Raw genomic sequence first — 13,581 nt, 5'->3', positions numbered from 1 at the left:
GAACCGACAGGAATTGAACGACTGTCTGACAATCGACAGTCGACCTGAGCGCGTACTTTTTTTTAAATTTTATTTGATATTTCCTCCAAATGTAGGTAGAAACACTATAATAAAAATTTCAAAATTATTGTGCATTCTAAATGGATCGTACGAGGTGAGCTAAAAATAACTAACATTTGATCACTGACGACGTTCTTGCGGTTGGCAATGACCAAGTTACTACAAGGTTTCCAGCCATTTACTATACCTATTACTAACGGTCCCCCGCGACTTTGTCCGCGTACGAGTCAACTATGGAGGGTAGAGGTAAGGAGAGTCATCTTATATGGGAGAAAAGTTGAAAAAGTGTCCAGTTGTTGCGCTAAATAACAGTTCAAAAATCCTCCACAATGGCGCTGGTGGATGCACAGGGTATGGTATGAATGTAGCAATCGTAAATGAATTGAAGTATGCAGAGTTAAAAAATTTAATGTCATTATCGACTAAAGTAGTTAATTATTGAGAATTTCAACAACTTACGTTGTACAAAATATTGTGGTAAATATAACCTTACATATTTATTATAACCAAACGTGCGTTTAGAGTGATTTTATTTCGTAAACAGTAAATAGTACGGTATTTATATTTGGCGCTTCTTTTAAGAGTTACCCTGATGCAAATGTGGCGCTATCCTAATTTAATACATTTTGACGACACTTTTTCATATACACAGATGACTCTCCTTACCTCTACCCTCCATAGAGTCAACGTTAAAGAACACAACATGAAACAACATGAACATGACGTGTCTAACATGTTATTGCGATTTTTAATAGAAATTTTAAAGGGGAACAATTCCGTCAAACACATTTGTTTGCGTAACTCTAACCTTTCAGGCAGCGCATGCAAATTAACTTCTATCTGTTTTCTTCCCGAGAGGAACATTTTTCCCTTTTTTTGCAACATTTTTTATCGATGCTACGTTTTCTTTGATTGTAGCTTGTTGTCTTATAGCAATATCCATCCTCGATAAATAAACTATCCAGCCCAGAATTTTTCTTTATATCAGAACTAGCTTTTGCCCGCGGCTTCGCTCACGTTAAGTTTTATTTTTGATTTGTTAAATTTACTACAAAGGGTTAAAAAAAGGTCTTGCTGCTTATAGAAAAATATGAACGGAAATTACTTAGAAAATCAGAAACTTTCATATAAATTTTGATCCCCTATGAAATACGTATTTCTTTATTATAAATCGAAAACCTAAAATCAAAGTTTAATTGATGTAGCTTGAAAAATAAATTGATAAATGAAGAATTTTTTACAAACTTTCATCCCATATTTAACCCTGATGGAATTTAAAAAAATCCTTTCCTAGCGGATGCCTACGTTGTAATAACTATCTCTGTGCAAAATTTCAGCCCAATCCGTCAAGTGGTTCGAGCTGTGTGTTGATAGATCAGTCAATCAATCAGTCAGTCAGTGACCTTTGCCTTTTATATATTTTGATAATATACAAGTTATCAGCTGCTCAATAAATATTTTACGCAAAAAGGGTAGGTTAGGTATACTTTCGAAAATTTGTGCAGTTATGCTGATAATGCGTTTGGTGAAAATAATTGGTCATATACAATTACCAATCAAGTAATCGGTGAGTACTAAAGCAAAAATGATAACTTTTAGTTTTTTAATCGATGAATCGATTTGAAATAAAAAAAAATATTTTCTAAGATTACGTTGACGAAACAGAGACAACTATTGCAATATCCTGTACAACCAATAGCTTGGACATGATAATTATTAATGATATTATCACTCGCGTCTAGATGTCATTAATGTTTTAAAAGATAAAATTTAATTTAAAAAATTGGTTGCCTGTAAAGTCGGTATACGGGCGAAAGTTTTACGTGTACGGTAAAATAATTTTAATGTGAATATTTATTCGTATAGTAGGAAGAAGGATGAAATAATAGTAACAATTTAAAACATTTATTTATACAAAGAATTATATTTAAAACATTTATAATTAAATTACAATTTATACAAAGAATCTCGCACTGAATTTCATATTAACAAAATTTTATTTTTACCTTTACACATACATACGTATTTATATACAAATATACATACAATAACTTGCAATACATTTGCGTACAATGAAACAGCGTTTACTACAAAGGGACGCGTGCCTTTCACTTTTTATGTCTGTCTCTCTCGCTCTTAGGCGGGCTAACCATGCCCGAGTGGAAGGGACGCGTGCCTCTCACTCGCTCTCATTGTGAGCGCATAACGTGAGCGGAGCGTAACGCAGTTTCTTGAAGTGTCACCCGGCAAACCAATTTATAAGACGTTGTCACGTCAAAAAAAAATTAGGGATTTTTATAAAATAAACTTCTTTCTAAAAATATAAGATAAAATTAAATTTATATTTTTAAAAAAAATGAATTAAAATAAAACGATAATTGTAAATAAGAAATGTGAATAATAAATGATTAAATGTAGATTAAAATTGTAGCTATATTTAATTAAAAATCGATTAAAATAATTTCTCAGCTTGAAATGACAGCTTAATTTATGTTATTTTTATTTATAAATAATAAAGACAAAAACAGGTTATATTGATAAAAAAAAATCTATTTCAGTTTCATACTCTATATTTAATAGAAGTGTGAAGTTGTTTACTCAAAACCTATTATGTCATTATTACTTTATAAAACTATTTACACTGTAACTTATAATTAATCTTACTTAAATTTGTATTGTTTATCGAAATTATTACTTACGAATAACTATTAATTAAATTTTATTCAATTAATTATTTAAATGTATATATATATATTCTTTTCTATTTACAATTTAAATTAACTATTTATTAATATTAAAGTCTTGAGTATACTTACTAATTAAGAGTATTATTGACTTTCATTAAATTACACTTACAATTAAAATTACAAATCAATTTTTTTAGTACATGATCATGTTATTTTAAAATAATAATTATAAGTTATTTTTTATTTTATTGCTTTATTTTTATTTTCAATAACAAATGATATATTTGAAGTTAGCTGATTTGCTTTTTAAATAAATTATATTTTTTTGTTTACAAAAGAAGGTTAGTTATTTCTTTTATTTTCTTATTTAATATAAGTTGTAAAATAACTCATTGAATTTAATGAGAAAACATTTTATTGCATTCATTGCCGCATATAAAATTGAGTTACATCAATGGACATAGCATGTTCGTTTTCTCCGTGGAAAAATACATGGTCATACCAATTTTTATGACAATCGGTTGAACGGGGCGGAAGTCGATACTTGACAGCGCCGCCTGGTGGGGAGTTACATCAATGGACATAGCATGTTCGTTTTCTCCGTGGAAAAATACATGGTCATACCAATTTTTATGACAATCGGTTGAACGGGGCGGAAGTCGATACTTGACAGCGCCGCCTGGTGGGGAGTTACATCAATGGGCATAGCATATAAACCTTCTCCGTGAAAAAATACATAAGCATACCAATTTTCATAATGATCGGTCAAATAGTTTCTGAGTTTATCGATGACATACATACAAACATCCTCTTTTATATATATAGACTAGCAGTTTCTGAGATTAACGCGTTCAACCAAACCAACTCGTCAGTCTTAGCAGTAGAGGTCGCTATGGGTCATTTGGCTAGTGGTACATAAAACTACGGATGCTGTTCGACTCCCGAGTTGCGCAAAAAATTGTTTGGTTCATATTGGAATTTTCTGTTAAGAAATTTCACAGTATGAGCCCGGAGTTAGGATATTGGAGTTTATTATTCTACTACAAGTTAGCCCTGGACTGCAATCTCTCCTGATGGTAAGAGATGATGCAGTCTAAGATTGTAGCGGGCTAACCTGTTAGACGTTATAATAATTCTTTATTTGGTAACTGACCAATCTATTAATTTGAATTTGATTTGCATTTCACATTATACATTGTTCATAATAATATCACAATAATCAAAAGCATTTGTAATGAAAACCCTGTTAGGGCGCAGCAATCGGGGTAGTAGAGATCATATAATAGCAATTGTGATGAAAACCCTCTGAGGTAGTAGAGAGGTGAGATTATATAACAGAATAATTAAAATACCGTAATAATTAAAAACTAAATCTGAAAATTACACGAGATATTAAATAACACAGGTTCAATTCGGCGGCCATTTCCATTTGACTGTTGTAGATTGTACAACGAGTGCATAAAACAAGTTATGTTGTACAATCTACTGTTGTAGATTGTACAATTCAATACTTCAATGTGCTCGTATACATACTACAATCTATTGTTGTAGATTGTACAACGAGTGCATAAAACAAATTATGTTGTACAATCTACTGTTGTAGATTGTACAATTCAATACTTCAATGTGCTCGTATACATACAATCTATTGTTGTAGATTGTACAACGAGTGCATAAAACAAATTATGTTGTACAATCTACTGTTGTAGATTGTACAATTCAATACTTCAATTTGCGCGTGCGCAGGTGTACTGGAGCCTTGGGGTGGCGGACGCAGTGCCCGCGACGTGGCCCCCCGAGCTCGGGACGGACATCGACATGGATCACCCCGCCAACTTGTCCAGCTATGGCGCCTACATCACCGTGAGTTTGCATTACGCATTACCATTGCATACATTTATTACACACTCACCAATATAAGATGTGAAGTACGCTTTTAGTTGTATTATATTTCAATTTACTTTACTTGTACCTATGATAAATAAATGAAATAAAAAAAAAAGTGTGTGTACTTAACACGCGTTAGAAGTTCTACTTCTTTGGCGTAGCAAGTATAATAATTAAATTTACTTTAATTTACTTTAATTTACTTTACTTGTACCTACCTATGATTAATAAATAGAATAAAAAAAATGTGTGTGTACATATGTACACGCGTTAGAAGTTCTACTTCTTTGGCGTAACAAGATAAAAATCTTTTCATTATCTTTCGCCTTATCACTAAATCGCTTAGCGGCATGTATGTGTCGGTAGGGTGGTAACTAGCCACGGGTAGAGCTTCCAACGAGACCAGAGAAGATTCAGAAATTAGAAACTCCCTAACCCGGGACCTCCAACTTGAGTTCACAGCGCTCTCCGTTGCGCCAGGGAGGTCGTCAAATAGAGGGCGTGTGTGTTCCAGAGCTCGCCGCCCCAACTTAGTACGGCGGGGCGCACGAACGATGACGACGCTATCGTGGGCATCATCGGCGCCGCAGAGGAGTTCGTCTACATCGCCGTCATGGACTACGGGCCCACGCTCGAGTTCTCGCCCAAGCTCAAGTACGTATGCCCATAACTCATCATCATAATTATTTAAACATTACCGGCCCACTTCAGAGCACGGGTCTCCTCAACCGATGTTTCCTTGCACCGTTTAAGCAAGTGCGATTGAACTGCTTCTATCTATCTTTCTTGAAGTGAGGACCGCTTCGGCGGATGCACTTCGACCCTCAAGGTTGTTTTGTACTCGCCCCGTCCATGAATCCCCCAAACCCTAAATAGCTTAAAATACCCAGTCTAAGAGTTTGGTTGAAGCATGACGGCCGATTGGCGCAGTTTGCTGCGACCCTGCTTTCTGAGTCGGAGGCCGTGGGTTCTGTTATACCTTTCCGATGCTACCCATATTGCTGACGACGTAGTAAGCCCCTTCACTCCTCTGACCAATGGGATACCTATTATATATATCTTAAAGCCTATTTTTCAGTTAGTCTGAAGGAAGCATTAATAATACACGGAGGTCCCGGTTATTTACATTCTAATAGTTATCTTCTTTGTTTAACTCCTTTTTGGTTATATTTTATTAGTAGCATCAATAAATCTTTTTTTAAAAAGACCTCAGCTACCCATCCTATAACAGTTCTATTCCCGCTACTGGAAAATGTTTGTGTGATGAGCATGAATGTTTTTCAGGCTCTGGAATGTTTATATGTATATTGCTATTTATTTATTTTTGTATATTATTCATAAAAATATTCATCAGTCGCATCGTCATAAGCTACGCTTACTTTGGCGCTAGGTGGCGCTGTGTGTATTGTCGTAGTATAATTATTTATTTAGGTTGAAGGCACGTAATCCCCTGGATGTGGATAGGCCACTCCCAAAAGATCCAATCGCTTCCTAGCCAACCGTCGGATTCACAAAGCAAATGCTCCATAGACTTAACGTCCTCGTTGCATGCCCTACATGTGGGGTAATCAATGCCCATTTTGAACAGCATGGACCCTGTGCCAAAGTGGGAAACATGCTTCAATTGGTCCCAAGAATTTCTTTAAGTGCCTTAGACCTTCTATTTTGTCCAATTCTGCCGCAGATTTCTTCTTGGCATATGTTGAAAGCGCCATGTTTTCACAAGCGCTACACATCGTTAGGACCTATGAATCTTTCTCTGTCCAGATCCCTGGCGAGCGAGCTCGACAGCCATCCCTCATTGCCCTATATTCCTACATTGCCTGGTACCCAAATAAGCCTTATTTCCCTTAAAACTCATATAACTTCGGAAAATTAGAGGTGTGTTCCATATATCGTATATTATTTATTTTGGTTGGTTATTACTTTTTTGGTTGTCATTAGATTCTGGCCGAAGATCGATGACGCGATCCGGCGCGCCGCGATCGAGGCCCGTGTGCGCGTGCGCATGTTGATCAGCTGGTGGAAGCACTCGCGGCCCGCGGAGGACCACTTCCTGGCGTCGTTGGCCGCGCTAGCGGACTCCTACCCTCACCTCGATATACAAGTGGTGAGTAATGTAGAAGTGATCAGCTGGTGGGAGCTACTACCACTTTTTGTGGAGCCGAAATTTCTTTAGAATCGTTGTGATTTGAAACTCGATGGAATGAAAATGCGTCACTATAAAGAAACTAACACATAAATGAACCTACAGGAGAGAATGAGATAGAAAACATTACACATTTCGTTTCCTATTTATCTACCATGGTAACTAAATAATATATAAATAAAGAAACAGACATATAAATTTAGAGTACAGAATGATATAGATTATTTTAGTTATCTTATCTTGTACACCAATCAATATTCTATGTAATCGTTCTCCTTCTTTATACGTGGTGTAAATGAAAACCGAAGTATTATTTCACAGACTTTACAGGTACATTGTGTACTGTCTCTGAGACTTATCTGTGAAATCGAAACGTTAATATTATTTGAGTAAACCATTGCCATAGTTTTTTTCTGAAAGGAATCAGATACGGCCCTAACATCACATGCAAAATTAAAATCAAGTTACTACCTTTACTTTATTAGGTACGCGTCGCGTAGCGTAGGTACTATGAGCGTGTCGGTCTTTTATCTACAATAGGGTTGTTATAAGAGAACACTTGTTTTGAATTCGTTTGTATGGAAAAAAAATATGCTTCTTTTAATATTATATATATATACACAGTGATTCGTTATGAAATATACTTATGCACCCTTCAACAGTAATTCGTAATTCAGTTACACGTTGTATATTCTAATACCCCTGATACTGTATATACACCTTTATGTCTACATACATTTCAGAAGATTCATTTCTACCGTGTGTGAATCAATCTGCCCTGCGGCTTAGCTCGTAAACAATTTTCCCTCGAAAACTAATCAAGGAATCGGGATAAAAGGTAGCCTTTGTTCTTCCCATGTCAAAGGCTACATGCATGCCGAATTTCATCCAAATCCGTTCAGCCGTTTTAGCGTGATTGTTTAACAAACATTCACACTTTCATATATTAGTAGGATAACTACCAAAATTTCTGCCGGACATGGAACCCCCGATACAAAGAGCACAGAATTCACTCTGCGCTAGGGAAGTTGGCTTAACGTGCTCTTCCAGGACAGGTAGTAACTGCTAGTCAATTCATCACATCAAGCCATTACCGGCCCACTACAGAGCACGGGTCTCCTCCCACAATAACAGGGGTTAAGGCCGTAGTCCACCACGCTGTCCCAGTGCGGATTGGTGGAGCTAGTGGCAATTTATTGATGGCCCATTGGCGCAGTTTGCAGCGACCCTGCTTTCTGAGTCAAAGGCCGTGGGTTCGATTCCCACGACTGGAAAATGTTTGTGTGATGAAAATTAAACATTTTTTCAGTGTCTGGGTGTTTATCTGTGTATTATAAGTATTTAATGTATATTATTTATAAAAATATTCATCAGTCATCGTAGTACCCATAACACAAGCTACGCCTACTTTGGGGCTAGATGGCGATGTGTGTATTGTCGTAAATATAGTTAATTTAAATAGTTTATTTTAGGTTATATTTATATTTTAAAGAAACAATATTACTATAATAAAGTATTGTCGTAGTATATTTATTTATTTATTTAATTTCCATTGCAGAGGCGATTCATCGTCCCATCAACCCCCGAACAGGACAAGATACCGTACGCCAGGGTAAACCATAACAAGTACATGGTGACCGACCGTACCGCCTACATCGGTACGTCCAACTGGTACGGTGACTATTTCGTCGATACCGCGGGAGTCGCGTTCGTGTACGAGCCCTACATTACAAATACAACGCGGGACATAAGGCAAGAGCTACAAGACGTGTTTGAAAGAGATTGGACCTCCCCTTACGCTGTTCCTTTGAGAAAGTTATAGCGAAAGCCACTGAATATTTCGATTTAAGACTTTTTGAGTGCTCTTTATAATAATAAATTTAATATTTACACTTGGAGTATCAAAAATGCTACAATAGGCGTGTTTAAACGAAAGTATTTGAATTCAAGATGTTACTCAATGGTCATTTACAAAACAATATTGTTTTTTTTATTCCACTACAAGTTAGCCCTTGACTGCAATCACACCTGGTGGTAAGTGATGATGCAGTCTTGAGACGGTAGCGGGATAGCCTGTTAGGGAGTATGGTACTCATACTTCAAATTGGTCACTACGCGACATAGCAACGTAACACTAAATCACTTAGCGGCACGTCTTTGTCAGTAGGGTGGTAACTAGCCACGGCCAAAGCCTCCCACCACACCAGGAATTATAAATTCCTAAAATACCCCTGCCGGGAATCGAACCCGGAACCTCCTACCTAAATTCATAGCGGTCACCGTTGCGCCAGGGTGGTCGTCAAAAAAATGACCTTTCGGAACCAAAGGTATTTTTTGACCTACCAATGCATAACTTTAAACAATGTGTTAACTTATTTATTAAATCGAGTATCCTAATGACAAGGTTAATAAAGCAACCGGTTTCACTTTGATCTACTAGTTAAGAGAATTGTGGTCACCAGAATCGGTACCAATATTGTTTTGTAAATTTATCATCATCATATCCCACTATAGGTCACTGGTCCCCTCCCACAATGAGAAGGTGTTAAGGCCGTCCACCACGATGGCCCAGTGCGGATTGGTGGATTCCAAACACCTTTGAGAATATTATGCAGAACTCTCCAGCATGCAGGTTTCCTCACGATGTTTTCCATCACCGTTGAAACAAGTGATATTTTAATAACTTAAATCGCACATAACTTAGAAAAGTGAGGTGCGGGATTCGAACTCGGCTCCCCAAAAGTGATGTCGAAGTCCTACCCACTGGGATATCACTGCTTAAATTGTAAATAACCATAACATAACATCTTAACATAATTCAAATACATTTGTTATGAAAGCATATACGCAAATGCAAAAATAATTTCTATACTTTACGCAGATAATATGCAGTTTTCACTAATCTAATAACAGTTGAAAAAAAGCTTTGTGATACTAAATTAAGACAAATTTATTACTACAACGTTTTGGCACAACGAAAAGCCATGAATCAAAAGAAGATAAATAAAAAAAAAACTATGTTACTTGGTAAATTAAAGAAATAATATGAAGTTATAGTTTTAGTAATAATACAGTCGTTAAAATTTTCCGCTTTCCCTCAAGTTTTGTATGGAGATAGATTGTAACCTTTTTCTGATGTGAAACATCTATAGGCGGAGGGTAAAACTGATTGTTGGCTTGGCGACACAGGCCGTGGCGACACATCGCCACGCTATACGATTGAATTTTTGTATTTCGTATGTAACAATAAAATTAATATTAATTTTGTAATAAAACAGTCATTATTAACCGACTGACAAAAAGGAGTGGTTATCCATTTGGTTGATTTTTTTTTTTTAATTTGTGGAACAGATTTGTAATGCTTTACATTCTGCAGATACTGCAGAATGAAAAAATAAAGCATTACAAATCTTACTTACAGAAAACAATTTAGATGTTTCACATCTGCCAGGCGTCCCGTGACGGCTCACACATTTTTTTTTTGTCATACGTGGGGAAATCCTAATGGATACCTCCGCGCCTTCTAACCGCCTGAAAGCGGAACCACGGGAACGAGATAGATTGTAACCTGGATTAACATAAAGGTTAAAGCTTTTATCCCGACCAAATGAACAGTTACAAAAATGCGGGTTTCAAATACTTTTTGACTCAGAAAATACGTTTTTCATGATGTAACATGAAATAAGACAATTCTGTGTGCGACTTATTGATTTTCCGTGTGCTGTGTGTTGACGTAGTTTTTATACCTTGGAAAAGTAAATTATGATATCCTAGTAACTAGGTTTGTAAATATGCCTTGATAGTAAAATATTGGAATCTATATATTTGACATGGCGTTTTATTTTTGTTTTTAACAGAAATAAAACTTCTGACATAAACATAAATTTGTAACACTAGTATTAGAGCCAGACTACCGCCAATAGTTCTGTTGCTAAGCATCATTGTTGCAGTACTTGGTTCCGGTCTAAAAGGCGTTGTTGCCGGTATAATTGAGACAGAGATACAGGCAAATGAGACATAAAATCTACGCCTCAAATTGTTAGACAAACAGCGGCATGTTGCAGGACGTGCTTCTTGCGTGCCCCGTGAAGTGTTGCTCTGTTTATAGTCTATGGTTTGCCACTTACCATAAAGTGGACCATCTGCTTGGTCTTTCAATTATTACTACTAAAAAAAAAGTGTTGCTCCTTTTATGGTTTTTCAATCATGAGTACTTACCCATTTTTGCGTACTCATTATTAGCGCATTTATAAAATGTTATTGTTGCTCATGTGTATTCTCAGAGGATACAAACTAATTTACACAAAGTAAAGAACTTCTCGCAAAAAAATTCTTTGTTCCAAATCCAAATGGTTTGTTTACTTATTTTGTGATCACTGTGAATTTAGATTCAAGTTCCAACGATCACAAATAAAGATTATTTTTAACATAATATCCATTTACTTTTCAAAATAGGTACCGTTTAAAAATATAATGATTTATGGTCATGTGATTTGATCTTATGTATAGGGCTATTATGGAGGCGTCAATACTTCCTGTTATTTTTCCCTTTTCTCTAGAATTGTTACTACCATCTAGTGTAAGAGTTCTGTAATCCAGTGAGATGTTATTACCCCTAGAATAACGTCAAGCGTCAACCACAGAACTAAAAACATTACAACATTTAAAGGTTTACCACAAAAATGGGAAGAAGTTTGTAAGCTAGAAACATTTCGCGGGTGTGAAGTGCGACGTTCTCGGGGCGTTTTCACTGTTTTTGGACCCAATACACTTCATTCAAAATGGCTAAATTAGGGTTCTATATGTTCTTAACTCTGAGGCATCAACATAAGACTACACACATGAATGTTCTTCAGTGTCTGGGTGTTTATCTATTTATTATAAGTACGTACGTATAATATTCATAAATATTCATCAGCTATCTTAGCACCCATGACACAAACTACGCTTAAATTCGACCTAGATGGCGATGTGTGTATAATTTTATTATATATACATATATATATGTTTATCGGAATATTATCGGTCTTTCTTTTATTTAATGTATTGATTACAACAATCAACATTACATACCTTTAATATAAATATAAACTCATTCCATTGACGGCAGTCAGGTTTAAACGCTTGTGCAATGTTTACATATATAACAACACAATACGCTATAGTTTTAATATATAACACGGTAATAACATCTCATTGGTATAAATGCAAAATATTATGTACTTAGTAGCATACATTTAAAGCTGTTGACTTTGTGATAATTCATTGAACATATCATTCGTATGAAACTGTATTCGTTAAGAACATAGTTAAGTTATAAATATACTTATATAATACACTTATGTCCGTTTTCACTCAACTTAGGCATCGCCTAATTAGAATGCCTAATGATTTAGGCGATTTCTATTGAAAAAAAAACGTTTCACCAACTCTAAGTATTGGTGAACGGTTGATGGATAGAATGCATATTAAGGCATTTCTATCAATCAATCAAAAATACTTTATTGCACACAAGAAAAAAATAAAAGAACAAAGGTACAAGTCATTTAAAGTTGTGTAACAAAGGCGGCCTTATCACTTATAGTGATTTCTTCCAGGCAACCATTATGAGGAATTGGCTCACATATTAATCCTTATAGCGTTGCGCAAAAGTCTAAGAATATACATACATACATTTTAATAATTACAAAAACAGTATATAATAAACATTTCCTACGTCGTTGTAAGTGAGAACGGGCATTATTACATGTACACAAGATACAAGCTCTCTGAGACATTACAAACTTTTAGATTGCTTGAAAGTTTACTACTATAGAGCCTACTGTGATTGCCTACTTCCGTCATCGTATTTGATCGCGTGAAAGTTAAGAACGAACGTTTTTTTTTTTTTTGTTTCCTTGTATTGTTTTTAAGTTTGTGCAATAAAGTATTCTAAATAAATAAATAAAACGATTTGCATGCAATCTAAACAGCGCCATCTAATGATCATTTAATGTTTCCCATGATTGTGACTAGATGGCGCTCTTTATATTTCATACAAATCATAGTTAACTTTCACGCAATCGGATAGACATAGGCACCCTGGTCGGTATAATATAAAAAGTTTGAATATCTAGCAATGATGTTTTGAGCAGATTTTTCTAAAGTTAGGCAATTCGAAGAATTAATTTGTCAGAATTCCTATGCAAAAACTGTCGAAATGTCAAATTTATTATTACGTTAAAAGTCATTTGAGGATTTACAAAAACTGCCTTTAGTCTAATAACAGTGGGCAAGCGTGATATGAACCAAAACAGGAGAGTTCGTGGTCCCCCGGGGACAGATTTTAGGGAGCGGCATTTCAATATTATTTTAAAATGAAAAGTTAGTTGACATACCTTCAATACTTATTTCCATCGTAAAATAGCCAAAGATGATTATGAAAAAACGCAATAAAAATAATACTGCTTTAAGCTGTAGTAGTAAGGAAAATAGGCTACAGAAACTCATAAACATATTTTAAATTTTGTTAATTATCCACTGAAGAATAACATTTGATACAGTTTCGAAATATTTTGCAGACTGATTTCTAGTTATAGTATAGCTATTTTGTTATACCGAAGCGCCAAATGTTTTTATAATTTCCATTATGTAATTATAAATTTACCTAAGTTAAACTTATCGAAGAGAAATTCAATAATTTGTTTGAAAGTCTAGAATAAGATGTTCAATAAGCAATAGCAATACAATATAATGTAAGACAATACGCGTGATATTTGACCTTAAAAATGTAAATAAAGACTACTTCTATCCTAAATA

The 13,581-nt window shown here is 35.2% G+C and overlaps 1 protein-coding gene across 4 annotated transcripts in view; it reads left to right on the top strand.

The window, feature by feature from the left end:
* Positions 1–9,028, top strand: part of LOC120629925 (5'-3' exonuclease PLD3-like) — a 65,956-nt gene extending 56,928 nt beyond the window's left edge. For 3 of the 4 annotated variants that reach the window (XM_039899011.1, XM_039899012.1, XM_039899010.1), the window contains exons 8-11: positions 4,494–4,610; positions 5,149–5,288; positions 6,579–6,744; positions 8,342–9,026. In XM_039899011.1, the coding sequence (XP_039754945.1) occupies positions 4,494–4,610; positions 5,149–5,288; positions 6,579–6,744; positions 8,342–8,605 (687 nt within the window). In that variant the 3' untranslated portion in view covers positions 8,606–9,026. Of the gene's footprint in view, positions 1–4,493; positions 4,611–5,148; positions 5,289–6,578; positions 6,745–8,341 lie in introns of all 4 variants that reach the window. The other variant, XM_039899009.1, reaches the window with a different exon arrangement.
* The last annotated feature ends 4,553 nt before the right edge of the window (positions 9,029–13,581 follow it).

Source organism: Pararge aegeria, chromosome 15, assembly GCF_905163445.1.
Source record: "Pararge aegeria chromosome 15, ilParAegt1.1, whole genome shotgun sequence".
In the NCBI taxonomy this organism is placed as follows: domain Eukaryota; kingdom Metazoa; phylum Arthropoda; class Insecta; order Lepidoptera; family Nymphalidae; genus Pararge; species Pararge aegeria.
The sequence above is the reverse complement of the archived record's forward strand: the minus strand, read 5'-3'. Positions and strand labels throughout refer to the sequence as shown.